This window comes from Trichomonas vaginalis, chromosome V, assembly GCF_026262505.1.
Source record: "Trichomonas vaginalis G3 chromosome V, whole genome shotgun sequence".
NCBI classification, from domain to species: domain Eukaryota; phylum Parabasalia; order Trichomonadida; family Trichomonadidae; genus Trichomonas; species Trichomonas vaginalis.
The window spans coordinates 20,101,005-20,118,640 of NC_067207.1; the positions used below are offsets into that span (position 1 = coordinate 20,101,005).

The 17,636-nt window shown below is 34.3% G+C and overlaps 16 protein-coding genes and 2 pseudogenes across 18 annotated transcripts, besides 1 other annotated feature; 12 read left to right on the forward strand and 6 right to left on the reverse strand.

Moving 5' to 3' along the window:
* Positions 1-17,636: part of a mobile genetic element that runs on past both edges of the window.
* On the forward strand, positions 1,769-2,131 carry TVAGG3_0369530 (uncharacterized protein; the record flags this gene model as incomplete). The annotated part of the gene is made up of 1 exon (XM_001314040.1): positions 1,769-2,131. One exon carries the CDS (start codon positions 1,769-1,771, stop codon positions 2,129-2,131), a length of 363 nt encoding a protein of 120 aa, XP_001314046.1.
* On the forward strand, positions 2,150-2,392 carry TVAGG3_0369540 (serine threonine-protein phosphatase family; the record flags this gene model as incomplete). Its single annotated transcript, XM_001314039.1, has 1 exon — positions 2,150-2,392. One exon carries the CDS (start codon positions 2,150-2,152, stop codon positions 2,390-2,392), a length of 243 nt encoding a protein of 80 aa, XP_001314045.1.
* On the reverse strand, positions 2,395-3,243 carry TVAGG3_0369550 (uncharacterized protein; the record flags this gene model as incomplete). The annotated part of the gene is made up of 1 exon (XM_001314038.1): positions 2,395-3,243. One exon carries the CDS (start codon positions 3,241-3,243, stop codon positions 2,395-2,397), a length of 849 nt encoding a protein of 282 aa, XP_001314044.1.
* On the reverse strand, positions 4,451-5,410 carry TVAGG3_0369560 (uncharacterized protein; the record flags this gene model as incomplete). The annotated part of the gene is made up of 1 exon (XM_051231719.1): positions 4,451-5,410. One exon carries the CDS (start codon positions 5,408-5,410, stop codon positions 4,451-4,453), a length of 960 nt encoding a protein of 319 aa, XP_051101449.1.
* Positions 5,427-5,828, forward strand: TVAGG3_0369570 (uncharacterized protein; the record flags this gene model as incomplete). The annotated part of the gene is made up of 1 exon (XM_051231720.1): positions 5,427-5,828. The coding sequence occupies one exon, from the start codon at positions 5,427-5,429 to the stop codon at positions 5,826-5,828; it is 402 nt and encodes a 133-aa protein (XP_051101450.1).
* Positions 5,848-6,003, forward strand: TVAGG3_0369580 (uncharacterized protein; the record flags this gene model as incomplete). The annotated part of the gene is made up of 1 exon (XM_001317222.2): positions 5,848-6,003. The coding sequence occupies one exon, from the start codon at positions 5,848-5,850 to the stop codon at positions 6,001-6,003; it is 156 nt and encodes a 51-aa protein (XP_001317257.2).
* On the forward strand, positions 6,262-6,601 carry TVAGG3_0369590 (annotated as a pseudogene). Its single transcript has one exon. A coding segment is annotated over exon 1 (340 nt).
* Positions 6,646-7,350, forward strand: TVAGG3_0369600 (uncharacterized protein; the record flags this gene model as incomplete). Its single annotated transcript, XM_051231721.1, has 1 exon — positions 6,646-7,350. One exon carries the CDS (start codon positions 6,646-6,648, stop codon positions 7,348-7,350), a length of 705 nt encoding a protein of 234 aa, XP_051101451.1.
* TVAGG3_0369610 (uncharacterized protein) lies at positions 7,419-8,279 on the forward strand (the record flags this gene model as incomplete). Its single annotated transcript, XM_051231722.1, has 1 exon — positions 7,419-8,279. The coding sequence occupies one exon, from the start codon at positions 7,419-7,421 to the stop codon at positions 8,277-8,279; it is 861 nt and encodes a 286-aa protein (XP_051101452.1).
* Positions 8,819-9,481, forward strand: TVAGG3_0369620 (uncharacterized protein; the record flags this gene model as incomplete). Its single annotated transcript, XM_051231723.1, has 1 exon — positions 8,819-9,481. The coding sequence occupies one exon, from the start codon at positions 8,819-8,821 to the stop codon at positions 9,479-9,481; it is 663 nt and encodes a 220-aa protein (XP_051101453.1).
* TVAGG3_0369630 (organellar and viral DNA polymerase type B) lies at positions 9,873-10,787 on the forward strand (the record flags this gene model as incomplete). Its single annotated transcript, XM_001314035.1, has 1 exon — positions 9,873-10,787. One exon carries the CDS (start codon positions 9,873-9,875, stop codon positions 10,785-10,787), a length of 915 nt encoding a protein of 304 aa, XP_001314041.1.
* On the forward strand, positions 11,239-11,628 carry TVAGG3_0369640 (KilA, N-terminal/APSES-type HTH, DNA-binding family; the record flags this gene model as incomplete). Its single annotated transcript, XM_001314034.1, has 1 exon — positions 11,239-11,628. The coding sequence occupies one exon, from the start codon at positions 11,239-11,241 to the stop codon at positions 11,626-11,628; it is 390 nt and encodes a 129-aa protein (XP_001314040.1).
* TVAGG3_0369650 (KilA, N-terminal/APSES-type HTH, DNA-binding family) lies at positions 11,717-12,231 on the forward strand (the record flags this gene model as incomplete). The annotated part of the gene is made up of 1 exon (XM_051231724.1): positions 11,717-12,231. A coding segment is annotated over one exon (515 nt), but the record flags the coding sequence as incomplete, so codon positions are not given.
* On the reverse strand, positions 13,004-13,453 carry TVAGG3_0369660 (protein of unknown function, DUF4106 family; the record flags this gene model as incomplete). The annotated part of the gene is made up of 1 exon (XM_051231725.1): positions 13,004-13,453. The coding sequence occupies one exon, from the start codon at positions 13,451-13,453 to the stop codon at positions 13,004-13,006; it is 450 nt and encodes a 149-aa protein (XP_051101455.1).
* TVAGG3_0369670 (uncharacterized protein) lies at positions 13,914-14,363 on the forward strand (the record flags this gene model as incomplete). Its single annotated transcript, XM_051231726.1, has 1 exon — positions 13,914-14,363. One exon carries the CDS (start codon positions 13,914-13,916, stop codon positions 14,361-14,363), a length of 450 nt encoding a protein of 149 aa, XP_051101456.1.
* On the reverse strand, positions 14,380-14,799 carry TVAGG3_0369680 (protein of unknown function, DUF4108 family; the record flags this gene model as incomplete). The annotated part of the gene is made up of 1 exon (XM_051231727.1): positions 14,380-14,799. The coding sequence occupies one exon, from the start codon at positions 14,797-14,799 to the stop codon at positions 14,380-14,382; it is 420 nt and encodes a 139-aa protein (XP_051101457.1).
* Positions 14,843-15,427, reverse strand: TVAGG3_0369690 (HNH endonuclease family; the record flags this gene model as incomplete). The annotated part of the gene is made up of 1 exon (XM_051231728.1): positions 14,843-15,427. One exon carries the CDS (start codon positions 15,425-15,427, stop codon positions 14,843-14,845), a length of 585 nt encoding a protein of 194 aa, XP_051101458.1.
* Positions 15,461-16,695, reverse strand: TVAGG3_0369700 (annotated as a pseudogene). Its single transcript has one exon. A coding segment is annotated over exon 1 (1,235 nt).

A 17,636-nucleotide genomic window follows, 5' to 3' on the forward strand; every position in this document is an offset into this window, starting at 1 on the left:
CGTAAATGTTTTGTCAAGACTTCTTCGTAAATGTTTTGTCAAGACTTCTTCTTCGTAAATGTTTTGTCAAGACTTCTTCGTAAATGTTTTGTCAAGACTTCTTCTTCGTAAATGTTTTGTCAAGACTTCTTCGTAAAGACTTTGTCAAGATTTCATCGTAAAGACTTTGTCAAGATTTCATCGTAAAGACTTTGTCAAAACTTCATCGTAAAGACTTTGTCAAAACTTCTTCTTCGTAAATGTTTTGTCAAGACTTCTTCGTAAAATCAGACAAAAATATATTTTAGGTGAAGAGGTGAGATTTCACCTGTTTTTTCACCTAATTTTTCCCTCTTGAATTTTACACCAAAAATATATTTTAGGTGAAGAGGTGAGATTTCACCTGTTTTTTCACCTAATTTTTCACCCTCTTGAATTTTCATGAAATTTACACCAAAAATATACTACTAGGGTCATTTACGAAGAAATCTCAACAAAGTCTTTACGATGAAATCTTGACAAAGTCTTTACGAAGAAATCTCAACAAAGTCTTTACGAAGAAATCTTGACAAAACATAGACAAGAAAGTTCATGAGAAATTAGATGAAGAAGTCTTAACAAAGTCTTTACGAAGAAATTCATGAAAATTCAAGAGGTGAGAAATGAGGTGAAAAAAGAGGTGAAATCTCACCTCTTCACCTAAAATATATTTTTGGGTCATTTACGAAGAAATCTCAACAAAGTCTTTACGAAGAAATCTCAACAAAACATCTGTCAAAAACCGCTTTTCTGTCACTTTTCAGGTAAAAACATTTTTATTATATATATAAAATGAATTTTACAAAACCACCGTTACCCTTCTTTGGAAATAAGAGTAGATGTAAAGATATTCTATTGAGAGAACTTAAGAAACTACCGAATGGTCTAACATTTGTAGACTTGTTCGGTGGAAGTTTCTATATATCTCATTTGTGCCATACAATATTTCCTGACTCAAAGATTATATGCAATGACTTCGACAACTATATGAACCGTCTCAAACATATACCAGACACAAACAAAATATTGAAAGAGTTAAAAGAAAAGATACCTATAGGTAAGATGGAACGTATACCATTAGATAAGAAAAATACTGTCAGAGAGGTTTTGAAAAAAGCAGAATATATAGACTGGGATAGTATATCTGCTAGACTATTATATAGTGGTGCTATAAGAGTTCATGACATTGAAACACTTATGTCAAAAGTTTTATATCTTAACTATACAAATGTTTTCAAAGAGAACATAGAAAAATATATTGAGGGTATAGAGTTTGTGAGATGTCATTGGACAGAGTTGTATGAAAAATATAAAGACAAGGAAAATGTTTTCTTTATAGTGGACCCGCCGTTCTATAACACATGGGATTTTCAATACCAAGTAGACTGGACTTTGAGAGACTCTTTAGAAACTTTAGACGTTTTACATAACCATCCATGCTTTTACTTTACATCCGATAAAAGTGGTTTGGAAAGTGTCATGAGATGGTTAGAGGACATACATGACTATGAGTTTAGATACGATAAGATAGAATATGAGAGAGGTCCTATAAACCGGAAAAAGTGTCATAACAAAGAAATTTTACTAGTAAGTAAATGTGGTTTGAAATAGGACTACTTGTTTTAGGTTTTTTCCATTGTGTCATTTACTTATTTGACGTGGCAGAAAGATATAGAGAATATGAAGATGAACCAATGCCTGCAAATGTCCAGTATATGTACTCGTAAGAGATATTTTTATCTAATATTAAATGGACGCACAGAACTTAGCAAATGCACAGCAACCTGGACAACCAAACCCAGAGAATATTCCAAATGAAGTTAGAATACAAACTGCAATGGCAAACTATGGTCAAGTGCCAACAGATGTACAAATGCAAACTGCCATGTCAAATGACGCTGCGTTAGGTTTGCCACCATGGTATGCAAATATGAGATGGAAAGAGTTTTATACAAACCCTGAAGTGGGATATAAACAACTCTATGCAGATGACGCGAACACAGGAGTTGACCCAGAGTATGTTTTCTACCAGAGGAGAAATAGAATGTATGAGCTCCAGTTAAAAAATGCTATGGAACTCAGAAGGAAACGTAAGAGACTAGGCGGACATTAGATTTTTACATATAGTAAAATGGGTTTCTTTGGAAGAATAGGAAACTTCTTTCGAAATGTTGGAAGAGGTATATGGAATGGAATAAAATCTGTCGGAAGAGGAATTTGGAACGGAGTCAAAAATATTGGTAAAAGAGTAGGTCAGTTCGTTGGTATTATACCTAAAGACCCTGAACCAGAAGAACAAGCTCCTGTTATACAACAGCCTGAACCTGCACCACAGTCTAGTTGGCAACCAAATCCAACACCTCAACCGTATTAAAATTATATTTTTACCGTTCGATAGTAGTTGTATATGAAACTAAGTTCTAAGTAAAACGCATGGTATAATGGAATTATTCTTTTTCTTCCATCTGTAGTAAACCATACTTGAAAGTCTGAAATACTTCCACTTGGTGGTTCGTATAACTTTGTAGGTTTTTCGTAAAAGTCATTTGCCAAGCATAAGAAAGAGTTTTGGGCGCCAGAAAATGAAGCATGAACAATAATAGCATCTTGGTCGAAAACATTTTCATATGTTCCATTAGGGTTTTCGACTTCATAAAAGTCTGGGTGTACTGGATATGCTGCAGGCTGATTTAACATCCTCATAAATCTATACCATGCCAAGTTGTTATATTTTGTAGAAATATAAACGTTTTCTCCAAGGTCTTCTATTCTATTGATTTTAACAGTTGCATTTTTCCTGTCATAAATAATATCGAGATGGTACTCTCCTTCGTCAATGTTATACTGGTTTGCATATTCGAGATAGATATCGTTTATTTTTTCTTGAAAAGCTTGAAGAGTTGTTTCTAAGTTTACAAGCAAATTCACTTGTAAAAGTTTTCCCTGTTCAAATTTCTCATACGTATGTTTTTCTTTGTTATAGTATCGAATTTCAAAAGCGACCGTAAATGGGAAACCATGTATGGCTTCTGAAATGAACTTCATTCTACGAAAGCCAATAGCTTTTGTGACGGATGGGTCTCTTAGCCATCTTAGTGGGTAGTCAAAACGATAGCCTTCATGCTTTACGGTCTCTGTCTCAAACTTTTGACCGACATTAGTAAAAAGTTCATCTAATGGTTTAGTTGTAGCAACTCTTGAATTTTCTTTTTCTATTGAAAGCATATTTTATCTAGAATAAAAATGTCGAAAGAAACAGCGTCTATGAGAGAAATACAACACAACGACAACTCATTTTGCAAGCTCTAAATAAGAACACAACAAACTTTTCAAACTATTCTAAGATATCTGAGTCATTGAAAGAAGGAAACTTAAAACTGACATTAAACCCAATGACAGATGAGTTTCTATTTCAAGACAGTAAGAACCATACTGTTTGTATAAATCCAACAAAAAGAACTTTAAACGAGAAACCTATAGATGAACTTCTTTTGAAAGCAGATATTGACAACAAAGCTGACAAAGAGTATGTTGACGATGAGTTAGCACGTGTGGCTAGTGCGTTAGTGAAGAAGGCAGATAAGGAATATGTGGATGAAAAGGATGAAAAAATTAAAGAAAGGGTTGAATGGTATAATGAACGGACAACAAAGAGAGAGAAGAGCCAATACAGGGTGGGTTTCAGGATGTTTAGACCTTAAAGCTGACAAAGAAACTGTAGATATGTTGACACAACGGTTTCAAGTCATACCAGAGGTTTAATGGAAGATGGACAACAGTTGAAAGAGCTTGAGAAAGGTGTTACAGAGTTAAGGAATACAAAAGCAGACTCGACATGGATAAAAGGATATGTAGATGCAACAAAAGAACGTATTTTCGCATGGACAGAAGGAACATACCCACAAAAATATCATAGACATAGCATCTCTGACGTAAATGAACTTGAAGAAAAGTTATATAAAAAAGCAGACAAAACAGAGCTTCAAACGTTAAAGACAGAAATACTTCAAACACTATATCCTATAGGTTCTATTTACACGTCAATGAACTCTACCAGACCAGAAGTAGTACTTGGTTTTGGAACTTGGACTCAAATAGTCGACAGGTTTTTGTATTGTGCAAACTCTTCAAAGGAAACAGGTGGAAGTAAAACGATTTCAGGTGAAAACCTACCTGCACACAGTCACTACGTAGATTTAAGTACATCTCAAGCAGGTTGGCATAAGCATAGATATTGGGACTGGTCAGGAATGATAAAAGGTAAAGGATATGATGTTAAAGACAACGTTAAGTTTGCTATAGATTGTTACTGGAGTAACACTGAGGGAGGAGGAAACCATATACATCGCGTTTCAGGGTATACGCAAACAACGGGACAAAGTAAAGACTACATGCCACCTTACATGACAGTTTACGCATGGTATAGAATTGCTTAGTCGTCATGTTCCACTTCTTTAGCATATTCGTCAGGAGTTTGTCTTATATTGTTAGGAACTGTCTTTGAAAGTATACCACCTTGAACCTTAACAAGTTTGAAACGAGGTCTGACAATAGTAGTTTTATCGTCTGCTTGCAGTGTGTACATTTTGCCATGTTTGCCTAAAACTTCATAATATTCTCTTGTATACTTTCTTCTATTTTTACGAACACGAATGTGAGTACCTGTCGAGTTCCCATTGTTGTCATAGTCAATAGTATTTTCATATGGGTCGCGTTTAGGTATTTCTATTTTTACTTTGTCACCTTTCTGAAGTTTGAAGCCTGGCATTCTTTCTTGTTTGTCTCTTTTGACTAAACTATTAAATATATAGTCTTTCTCTAAGTCGGGGTTGTTTTTCATTTCTTCGGGGGAGTGGTTTCCCAAACCTTTTTGTTTACGGGTATTGTAAATATTTAAAACTTGTCTCATCTTTGCCATGGAGAAATGTCTGTATTTGTCGTCATATGACATTTCATTTGCTTCACCACCTTGTGGTTGGTTTAAGTCTCTTAAGATTTTTATACAACTGTCAATGACACCAAGAGCAGAATGGTTTTGGTCGACAATGAAATATTGGTTTACATTTTTTGAACGCAGATAGTTTTTAATATCGTCTGATTTGAAAGAACTTTCACAGTCAGATGTCAGTTTTGTTGGATGGTATTTGTCAACGAATATTGTCAAAGCAGTTTTCACATCTAAAATATTTTTGGACTGTAATGGTATGGCTTCACAGTATCTTGTGTTTTGACCAACAAATATTAGCCAGTATGGTGGTCCATCTTCTCTATACCTCGGAATGTTTTCCAAGATATCCATAAACCAAGCATTTGGTGTTGAACTAAAGATTTTTACCATGAGTGCTTTCTTTGTTGCCTTAGAAACATAGGGGTCCTTGTTTGGATTCGTCATTTTTATCCTATAAGAAATGGGTTTATTTGGCGCATTAGCAGGAGTTGCATCCAGATTTTTGCCCGCAGTGGGAACAATAGCCAGAGGTGTATTTGGAGTCGGAAGGAAGATTTTGAGTACATTAGGTATACTTAAAGAGAAAGCACAACCTATTATACAAACTGTACAGAAAGGTTGGGATGTAGCACGAGATGCAACAAATCTTATTCCAAATCCTGAAACAAGAGGAAAAGTTCAAGGATGGATGGACAATGTAGGAAGACAAGCAGGAAACTATTATAACAAAGCAAATGACTACTATAACCAAGCAGGGCACTATATGGACCAAGGTGAAAGATTCTTTAACAGAGGATATAACCATGCACAACAGTGGGTAAACAACAACCAACCGCAACCACCTCAAACGTGGGGAATGTAAATTTTTTTACTGAGATGAAATGAACAATACAGCATTGAGACAAATGGGTTCAAGATGGATTTGTCGGCTTCCAGCAGTTACACAACCACGTGTTTGTCAAGTTCTTCCTATACCTCAGGAAGTTTTAGACCGACTTAAAAAACCTAAACAACCAGTTGAAAACAAAACAAACTAAAATTTTTACTGAGATGAAATGACCGAAGAAGTTGAAACGGTAGATTTGACACCACAAACAAAAAGTTCAGAACCATTGTCAAAACCTGTCAAAGAACTTACAGATGAAGAGAAAAATTCAATAATAGAAGTGCCAGGTCTGGAAATACAAACCCTAACTACAAAGTCACTTTTCATAGAAATGGAACGGCTAGTATCTCAAAAAAGAAACAGACTCTCACAAAAAAATAAGAGTCTGAAGGAGCTTTCGAGACAACAGATGGAAAAGTTTACTTCACTGACCAACAGTTCATTATAGAACATCTCATTGACTTAGAGTCGAAATATTCTAAACTTTACAACAAACAAAAAAGTTGAAAGGAAAACAAAAACAGATGGCATATGATATTTATGAAGATGTTGACGACACAACTGTTCCTGCAGGTGAGGTAAAGTCAGAGGAACCGAAAAGTGACGAAAAACCGATAGAAGAAGAGAAACCAAAAACTGAAGATAAACCAAAACCAAAGTTTAGTTTCCAAACTAAACCAAGTCAACCTTCATTAGCTGGTATGGGTTGGCGTCAAAGACTTATGGCAGCCGGTGGTTACGTAAAGTAAAGAAAAAACATTTTTTTATTTTTATAAAAATGCCCCCGTATAGAATGGATAGAAGGTCTGCTAGAATAAAAGCAGAGTTAGAAAGATATGGTTGGAGAGTTTCAAAGAAGTTTAAATATAGGAAGGGAAGACCCATAAAAGTCTATGACAAACTATCTGGTCTTCGCTACGAAATGGACTTAAAAACAGCGCGAACCAACTATCCAAACAGACTGGAGAGGTTAGAAGAAGAGCGTCTTATGGACATGCCTTTCGATGTTAGTGAACCTCAAGTTGAAGGACACGACGGCTTTGCCAGATTTTACTGGAAACATGACGAACAATTGCATCCTTTGAGAAGGAAAAAAGGAAAAGGTGAAGACACACATGCTCCCATGGAAAGAACAAGATATGCATATGAAAAGTATCGCGAAGTTAGAAGTCAAATTACATCTGGTCGAACCTTTACAGTAAACTTTGACGAAGGAAAGAACAAAGAAGGCTTCATGGGAGTACTTGCTGCCATTCAAGACGGAAATAAGAAAGGATACAATCTCAGACTAACCGTAACAGATTTGGACGGTCATATATACTATGCGCATGGCAATGTCACAACAGCTGCAATGCTTCTTGACGCTTTCAAGACTACAAAGAGAGAACAAATGTTTGACTCCGACTCAGACATTTTGAATGCAATTGAAGGAATTGTAAGTGTAAAGTTCGAATGGTACCAACATAACCCTCAAGCAGTCAGACAACTTGTTTGTTAGATGAGAAATATGAAATGGCATACCATTTTAAAACGTTTTTTAAAACAGTATATTTTTACATATATTAAATGTTTCAGGTTGAAAAACAAAGAACAAAAGTAGCAGATACAAAACCGTTAGACTATATCTTTACAAACGCGGGTAGGATTATATCAGATGAAGAAATTTCATCCGGCTCCTACCGCTTTGACTTTCCAATTCGTTGGCTTCAAAGTCCTTCAGATGCAAAGGCAATAGGATTTAGAAGAGTTTTGTTTTCAAAAAGAACTAACGCGTTTATGTTTGCAGTATATTTTCACGGTCAGTATAGAGGTTCTGACGGTCTACTAGACAAATTTGACGAAATGAGAATCTTTACAGTTCGTTCAGACGAAAGTCTTGAGAAGACTCTAAATGACTTTCAAACTCAAATAAACAAATACTACTGGGAATTTCAAGAAAAATACGATTCTTTACTAAATGGAACATACTATCTGAAACTAGAATATGACAAGATGAACTCCACAGTTTCATTTCAAAGGATTGAAAATAACCCTCCAAGAGATACACAGTTTTTATTTTGGCAAGTAGACAAACGTTCTTGGGCACAATTTCTTCGGTTACTAAACCAGAACGAACCATTACCACCTGACGGTCCGTTCTGGTTTATACGCCCACCAACAGATTTGACAGTTTATAGAAACGTGTTTGACCCTCAAAATGTCATGTGTCATGCAAGTTTCAGTTCAAGCAACAATAGTTTTCTTTGTATTGGTAAGGACTTTTATGACTTTGCTTCTAAATTCTACGAACCACCTAGTAACAGTTTCTCTGACTTTCAAGTTTGGTTCACAACAAATGGTGTGCAACATATTGTTCCATTGTACTACGACTTTTATCTCGAATTGTCTTTCATATATAACTACGGAGAAGTGCTGAAAAAGTATTGAAAAATAATGTTTAGGTGAAGAGGTGAGATTTCACCCGTTTTCTCACCTGTTTTCTCACCTGTTTTCTCACCCGTTGAATTTTCATGAATTTTGTGCTGAATTCGACAAAAATGAGTTTTTGGTTGAAAAAAGAGGTGGAGCCAAAAGTGGCTCGACCTCAAAACAAGCATTTTGTGAAGAATATACCAACCCGCGGAAAACAGCGGGTTGCTTTTTATACAAAATTCAACAGGTGAATTTTCATGAATTTCCTTAAGATAGAAAAAAATATATTTTAGGCGACCAGGTCACTCGGTCACTCGGTCACTCGGTCAACTAACATCTTTTTGAAAAAGTGTGACAACATGACATTTTGACAACAACACAGGAAATAGATTTCATCGTATATTTTTTGTTAAGACTTCATCGTAAATGTTTTGTTGAGACTTCATCGTATATGTTTTGTCGAGATTTTTATCGTTGTGGTCCGACGGTTAAGCCACAAACGAATGTCCGACGTCCCACAAAAAATATTTTTTATTTTTATTGTAAGAACAGATATGACAGTCGAAGCAAAAACGTTCACGAACAAATCTAATGGCGAAACATTCACAAAAGGCACTTACAACGGTATTGAAGTCTTACGTAGAGACAAGGATGGTTATATAAATGTAACAAATATGTGTCAACAGTTTAGGAAAGACTTTAGAAGGTTGTTGGAAAATAAGTCCTGGGAAGAGTATTTTAAGGCATTTTGTGAAGAATATACCACCCCGCGGAATTCCGCGGGTTGCTTTTTATACAATGTTAATGCAGGAATTCCGGATGAAATCAAACAGGTTAGAGGAATGTATGTAGACCCAAGACTCGTAAACTATATTGCAATGTGGGCTTCTCCAAAATATTGTATAGCAGTTGGAAAAATTCTGGACTCCATAGACAAGAAAGTTCATGAGAAGTTAGATGAAGAAGAACTTGAAGATACAGTAGAGAATGCAAAACCTTTGTTTGAAGAAGAAGTTAGAAAAATGCATGAAAAACAAATAGAACATGAACGTGAGATATGTTCTGGTTATAGAGACTCTCCATACGAACTAGACCAATGGGAACAAGAAGATTTAAAGAGAGAATTTAGAGAATATGAACTCGCTAAGATAACATTAGAAGCTGCAGAAAAGAAGTTAAAAGTTTGGGGTCGTTTTGTACAAAAATATTGTGAGTAAATGAACCATTTTTTTCGACAAAAATAATGTTTATGTTAGAATGTTAGATCTAACATGTTTTCTAACATTTTTTCTAACATCGTAGAAAACACACAAAACTCATCTAATGGCTCGATGTTGTCCATTGTTCTGTTTCAGAACTAGTCTTGTACTTTTTCAGAACAAGACTTGTACTTTTTCAAGACAATATTTGTACTGTTTCAAGACAATGTCCGACGTACCACCAAAAAATATATTTTATGTTAGAATGTTAGATCTAACATGTTTTCTAACACGTTTTCTAACATCGTAGAAAACTCTCGAAATTCATGAATTTTGACACTTTCACAAAAAACATAAAAAATAAAGTTAGTATTTTTAAAAAAATATTTTTTATTTTTATTGTAAGAACATGTTAGCAACAACTTTACCAAACTCGTTAGTTATGAATCCAACATCTATGTTAGTAGAGATGAAAAACTTCATTCCTTCTTCATATACTTTCGAAACAAAAATCCAGAAGATAAAGCAAGAACTTCTCCAAGGAGATTTAGACTGTACCGCACAGGATGAAACAAATGAACAGTATCTTTATGAAATGCAGGACATTATTGACCATTTACCCAAATTGCCTGAAATTCAGCAGCAAAAACTCACTATTCCCGAATTTGACGAAATTGAAGTGAAACCAACTGACTCAGTAGAAATAAAGAAGTTCATACGAAAGGTAAACTATGAGTTTCTAGGATTTCATTGCAACCATAAAGTTATGGACAAAGATTGCGACATGGTATATAAGAACATCTCTGACATATACAAATCTGGGGAGTTTAAGACCTACGACAACTTTGTTTCGTTAGTTGCAAAATGTGTTTGGGAAATAAGAGATAAAGATAGTAGGGGTAAGGTATGGAATGAACAGATAAGACCCGCTATGTTTGAGATGAAGAGAGCAATTGACGCCTTAGTTGTTTTAGCAGGTAAGGTTTCAGAATATAACGCAAAAATGAACCCACAATGTTCAAAATGTAAAGCAGCAATGAGGAAATATAACTACTCCGTCAAAGAGATAGAACGTATGCGAAACGACTATGCAGACTTAAAGAAAGAAGCAGAAAAGCCAGCAGAAGATAAAATGGACATGTTGACATTTCTGAACAAAAACTATCCAACTGCTGACGATTTCCTTCTTTCAGATGTCAAGAAGAAATATAAAGAAACATTCAATATTGTTAAAACTTTTGATATCCTTCGTGAAGAAATAGAAGCTACAAAACTGTTTAGAATTTCAAATATACATCGTACAATTCATGTAAAACGCTTATAAAATAACAGGTGAAAAAAGAGGTGAAAAAAGAGGTGAAATCTCACCTCTTCACCTAAAATATATTTTTATTGAATTCAGCAACAAAATTCTGAGTAAAATAATTTTTAGGGCTTGTGTCAAACCGTTGAGTTTTCACAAAATTTAAAAAATAACGTTTACCATGTGAAACGCTTATAAAATAACTGAGGTGAAAAAAGAGGTGAAAAAAGAGGTGAAATCTCACCTCTTCACCTAAACATTATTTTTATTGAATTCCGTATGAAATTTCATGAGTTTTGTATGTTTTAGACCATGTTAGAAAAGAGGTTAGAAAACATGTTAGATCTAACATGCTAACATAAAAAATATTTTTATTGAATTCCGTATGAAATTTCATGAGTTTCCTTAAGATAGAAAAAATAAAGTTAGTTTTTTATAAAATATTTTTTTTATTTTGTATGTAAGAACAGAAATGACAACAACAGAGAACACAACAACAGTTATAGTCCATGAAGCTATAAATGAAGAATATGAGTGGGTTCAGTTTAACAAACAACTCCGTCTCATTCGTTCGGTCAAAGACGATATGTACCAAATGCAAAGTATTTTGACAGCTTGTGCTACACCAGATACTAAGAAACCACAAGACTGGTTTGAATTAGATAGCACTCATGAACTCCTCAGTGAGTTTGAACATGTAGAACTTAAAAAGATGTACCAAGACAGACAAAACTTACCATCGCATCTAAAAGGTATATATGTTCATAAGTTCCTAGTTAGTTCAATAGCAATGTGGGCTTCACCTCGCTATTCATGGTATGTTTGTAAACTTCTTGACGAAGTTGCTGAAAAATACATGTAAAGCGTTTATTTTTGGTCTTTTGTGAAAGTAAGAAAATAACGCTAATTTTATTTTTTTTTATTTTTTTATTTTGTATGTAAGGACAGATATGTCAACAACAGAGAACACAACACCTGCTATCGTTCATGAAGCCATAAATGAAGAATACGAGTACATACAATATAACAAACAGTTACGTCTCATTCGTTCGGTCAAGGATGACATGTACCAAATGCAAAGTATTTTGACAGCTCTTCGTTCTACAAAGCAAGCATATCATTGGTTTGAAAACCAGCAGGCAAAAGAACTTTTAGAAGAATTTCCTCATATGTTTGCGTTCCTCGGAAAACCGAGGAACGAGATTCCGTACGAAAATCGTAAAAATTTGCCAAATAGTTTGAAAGGATATTATGTTCATAGACTTCTTGTAAATGCTGTTGCAATGTGGGCTTCGCCTCGTTACGCTTGTTATATTTTCATGATGTTAGATGAAATTCATAGACAAGAACGTGAAGAGATGGAAAAGAAACTTCAAGCAAAAGATGAAGTCATTGAAGCAAAAGACAAAAACATACAGAAAAGAATACCACGTTCGGTACCAAAAGGAAAGGAAAAGAACTATAAGTATATGATTTATACTGAAGAGATGGAAAATGAAGAAGACAGAGATATGGTTATGTTGCATTTAGTCAGAAGAAACAACAAAAGCTTTTACGACCTTGCTAAGATTTACAAATCTGACAGAAATTGGTTCTATCGCGAAAACTTACCGATTTCAATGACACCGAATGAAGATGTGAAACAAATAGTTCAAGATACTTTACCTCAAACACACTATGATATGAAAGGTTGTACAATACTTACCTTCAAAGAAGATTTGCCATTGTTAAAGGAAAAAATAACAGAGTATTTTGACAACTTCAAACAAGCAGAGTAAATGAACCATTTATTTTTACGCTTGACTTCAGATGGCTCAGGTAGCTCTATAAGGTAAATTGTCTTGTCAAATCCTTCTGGCATTCCGAGTCCTTCCTTCTGGCATTCCGAGTCCTTCCTTCCGACAAGAAAAAAATTTCCCGACAACTGGAAAAAAATTTCCCGACAACTGGAAAAATTTTTCCTGTTGTTCGTCCGTAAACCATTCAAATTTTCGAAAATTGAGAACTTTTTGGTCGAACTTCAGAAAAAGTTTTCCCGACAACAGGAAAAGTTTTTCCTTCCAACAGGAAAAGTTCTTCCTTCCGACATTCCGAGTCCTTCCTTCCAACTGGAAAAGTTCTTCCATCCGACAGGACACAAACGAATGTCCGACGTTCCACCAACCGAGTCCATTCCAAAGCCAGAAGAACCGAAAGCCCCAGCACCACAACAGACTAAGACTCAAACACTTACATTTTTACGCTTGACTTTTTACAATTTGAACTTTGTTCGCGTAGATGTGAATTCTGAAAGAAGTATGAGGGTCTTGTATGACTTTGTACTTCTCCCATAGTTCATGTCTGTCAAACTTACCTGCCATGGACTCTTTCATAAGTTCCATGAAATCGTCTTCGGACAATCCGGGGAAAAGTACAATGTCAGTAAGTATTCTCTTTACATCCTTACTTAAACTCTTTGCTGTCTGTACACAAATGACAACTGAGATGTTAAAGTGTCTGAGCTTCTTAAGAATTCGACACATGTCTTGTTCTCTGTTCTTTAACAAAGGATGAGAGGCGAAATCATCTAAGATAAGAAGACATCTATGAGGGTAAGTCTTCCAATCGTAAGATTGCAATTTCTTCGAAATGTATTCTATCTCTTTCTGTTTGTTTCTGAAGTGTTTCTTCTCTAATATTCTCTGCATTTCCTCATTTGGGTCTTTAAACTTCGAGTTTATATACTCATTTATAGCATTGTACTTCAAAACTCTTCTTTGGTACTTCTTTATCCAATCTAACAACTCAGAGTCTTTTATACATACTAACTTAGACTTTTTTATAATATCTTTGAACGAATTGACGGTTTGGTCAAATTGACCAGAAGTACTACAAATGACTACTAACTCATAGAATGGGTTCTTCTCATCTAGTTCTTGTTGTTGTGCAGCCATTTTAAGATAAGTGAAAGTCTTACCCGACCCAGGTGGTGCGATTAGACCTGTTATACCATTCTGAGCAAATAAGAACTTGTCATGTATGGGTTTTATCTGAGCATTTTCTAACTTCCTCTTGTTCTTGTTTAAAACATTCTCAAATTTTTGTCAATGTCAGCAAACTTTTTTCTAACATATTTTTAGAAAAATTAAAATTTTTATCTTTTAGAAAATGTCTAGCGATTTCGCTATCTATATTCGAGACAAACTTTTTGACAGCAAAACATCTGTCGACCATAAAATCTTACATAGTGTAAACAAGAAAGGTGAATTTGTTCTAAAGTTCTGTTTCTGGGAATATGACAAGAACCATAAAACATTAGGCAGAGAAGTCTTTAAGTTTGTCAATGACAGACTTGTTGACAGAGATGACGCCTCTTGGAAAGATGAAGTCCAACAAAAGTTCTTAGAATGCAAAGAAGACACATGCGCTGTTCTTGAAGATGAAATAGAAAACAGAATAGAAGAGCTATTAAAGGACAAAGAACTTTTACATAAATATGGTTGCGCCAAATTTGACATAACTCCACCAGAAAAGAAGAAGAAGAGAGAAAAGAAAGAAAAGAAAGTAGAAGAAGAGAAGAAAGAACCTGAACCAGAGAAGGTGAGATATGACATGTAAAAATAAAATTTTATTTTTAGAACATTTCTGGGTCAATGTCAATGTTCTCTTCCTCTTTAGGGGCAAACACTGGCTTAGACTCTAAAATCTTTTTACCTAATTTACCTTGAACTTCAACTATCTTAGACTCATAATATTCATAGTCGTCTGCTTTCTTTGGTTCATAAGGTATAACAAGTTTGTATGCTTTGCCTTCTTTAAGGTTTGAAAACCTTCTGTCAAAATTTTCTTTGACTGCTAACAAACCTTCTATGTCTAAGTCTTCAAATTTCGCACCATTTTTAGTCACAATAGCAAACTTAACCGGTTCGATGTTCCAAACTTTGCTGAATGTAGACTTTTCAAAATTGTAGAAGTAAACATTCAAATATATGAATGGGTCTAGTTCTTCTTTAAGTCCTGTCATATACTTGTTGACTGAAATATATTTCGTCATCTTTTCTATCGGATAAAAAAAATATTTTTTTATAAAAAATATTTTAAAATGGTATGCCATATAGCTTCTTGAATTTGTTAAGACGTATTTGAACGCGTTTTCCATCTGTATCTCTAGCGTTTACATAAGCATAGCCTTCCTTAGTAAAATATACTTGTAATTTTCTATAGTTTACGCCGGTATAAAAGTAGAAAGAGTCTTGTTCTTCGCTATAGTAGTAAAACTCAAACGTATGCTTACCATAGTCTGTAATTTCAATTGCTTCATCTTCTAGTTCGTCGACAAATTCGAATACTATATCTCCAAATTTGCCTTTGTTCTTATTGTTTTCAGAACGAGTAACCCAACGCAAGTTTTCAAGTCTATTGTCATTTCTTATATGGTTTATATGGTCTACAAAAGGTAAATTGTTAGGATTCGGTATAAAATGAGTTGCAATGACAATATGTTTAAAATAGTTTTTTCCACTCATCTTCATCCTAGCATATCCGTTATTTTGCTCCCATTCGCTTAAAACTCTTTTTGTCTCTTTTTTTCTGACTTCAAATGACTCACAACAGTGAATTTCATATTTCTCATCTAACAAACAAGTTTCCCAACGGTCTTCTCCAACAAACTCAGCGTACATTTCAAATAAAATAAAAAAATATTTTTTTTAAATTTACTCAGAAAAATTTTTCTTTGTATATACGCCGTTCTGTATGTCTAAAAGATTTTTGACATTTGCCAAGAATGTTCGTTTAGACGCTGTCATATAACCATACTCTTGGCAATATTGTTTATATTCATCGTACAATGACCTTTCATCTAATGACACAAAGTTAGTCTCATCTATGAACAGTTCATAAACACTCTTGTTTGCTTCTAACAATGTTTGTCTCTCTTCGGTATATGGAATTTGTCTTGGATTGAACTTTGAAATATCTAATGTCATGAAATATGAGAACAAGTGGTTGTAAAAGTTAGGTGTCAAAGTTTCTGCTAAGTCGTCAAAATATTCTGTATCTTGCATATGAGAATCTGACGTTCTGACAACTACATATCTTCTGTCAGAGCTTTCTAACTTCATCGGAACGGCATTGTTTGAAACCATGACGAAGTTTGCAACATTTTCACAAACTCTTTGGTCTTTATATTTTCTTTCAACAACTCCAACTTTGTCTGTTATAAGACTCTTCAAAGCATCTGAGTTTAAAACTTTTGTTGTATCTATACTTTGAAGTTCGTTACATACTATAAGTTTCATATTCTCTATTGAAGAGTTAAATTTACCGCAGATGTTTTCTATGTTTGTCATATTCGGGTTCGAATAGCCCTCTAACAGTTTGCATAAGATATCTGTAAAGAATGTGTTCTTACCAGTTCCTTGTTTTCCAATTATAATGAGAGCAGTTTCATTTTTAGCACTTGGATATTGTAAGATGTTTGCAAACCAACATAAGATATACTCATAGACTCTTTCGTTTCCATTGCATATAATTTCTTTGACATGGTCTAACCAAGCTTCTATAACATTTCTTTCCATTCTACTTGTTCGTATTTATATCCAGTGAAGATAGAATAGAAGTTTGGAGAAGGTGTATAAAACTTTATACCTCGAACTGAAAAATCTTCTAACTTTGACAATAAGATATCCCAAGCATCTAACATCTTCATGCCAACCTGTACGACTTTTATTTTCTTAAGTTTCTGTCTACATTCTTGTTCTGAAACTATTGTTGCTCTTGGTTTGTTAAAGACAACATCCCATTCTTTCATAACATAACATTCTGGGGCAGAGTCGACATAAATGACTAAACGTTTCAAATTCTCGACTGCTTTGTTATAGTCTCTAAATGGACACATATTTCTGAATGCTTGGAAGTCATAAAAATCTGAAACATCTATTCTGTACATTTTTATAAAAATAAAAAAAATTTTTTTTTATTCTTGAGCTATTTGTTGTTCTTGAGCTATTTGTTGCATTTGTTGTTCTTGAGCTATTTGTTGTTGAAGTTGTTCTTGTAATACAATACTTTCACCAGTTGCATCTTCCAATTCGAAACTTTCTGCCGTCATTGACAAATACATAGGACATAAAAGTTTTACAGGAACAAAGTTTGCGTCAACTAAGGTTAAGTTTATGTTTGCTAAAGTGTTTGAGTTTACTAAGGTTGAAAATTCTGCATTCGAATGAACAATAGGCAAACCAGCAGAGAAAGTGTTGTTTATACGCATGAGTATCTTTTGGTCATAGTAGTTTCTGTCGACATTCGAATAACACTTTGAACCTAAGTTTGAAACAATATATAAGATTGGTGTACTTAAAGTCAATGGAATAGACAAACCTTGTATGACACCTTTTCCTGTTATAGGAAACTGTTGGTAGTAAAAACCAGATATAAGTTTTGTATTATAGCTCATATCGTTTATACTAAACTCAGTCGGACATCCAAAATAATGAAACCTGCTCTAGTTGCAGCACATGTTACATCCGTCCTTAAAGTATTAAATAAGTCAACAAAACCTGTTGGTGGTATATCTGAGTAAGTATCTTCAAAGAAGTATTTTTTACCATTCACAACAACAAAGTCTTCTGGTGTCAAAAGAGCAAAACAGGCTTTAGTCGTCATCGTGTTTAAGGTCAGTTTACAATATCGTCCTTGAGGACTTTGTAAGTTTGTTTTATAGAATTATATGACTCAGGGTTTTTAGTCGTAATAGTATAAACCACTATGTCTTCTGCCATTTTTACTTAGCAAGTAAATTTTAATGAAATGTTGTGGTCGTCAAATATTTTTATGACGTCTGGGAAACTATATTTTAAGTTCAAGGTTTCACTCCTTTCATAACGTATA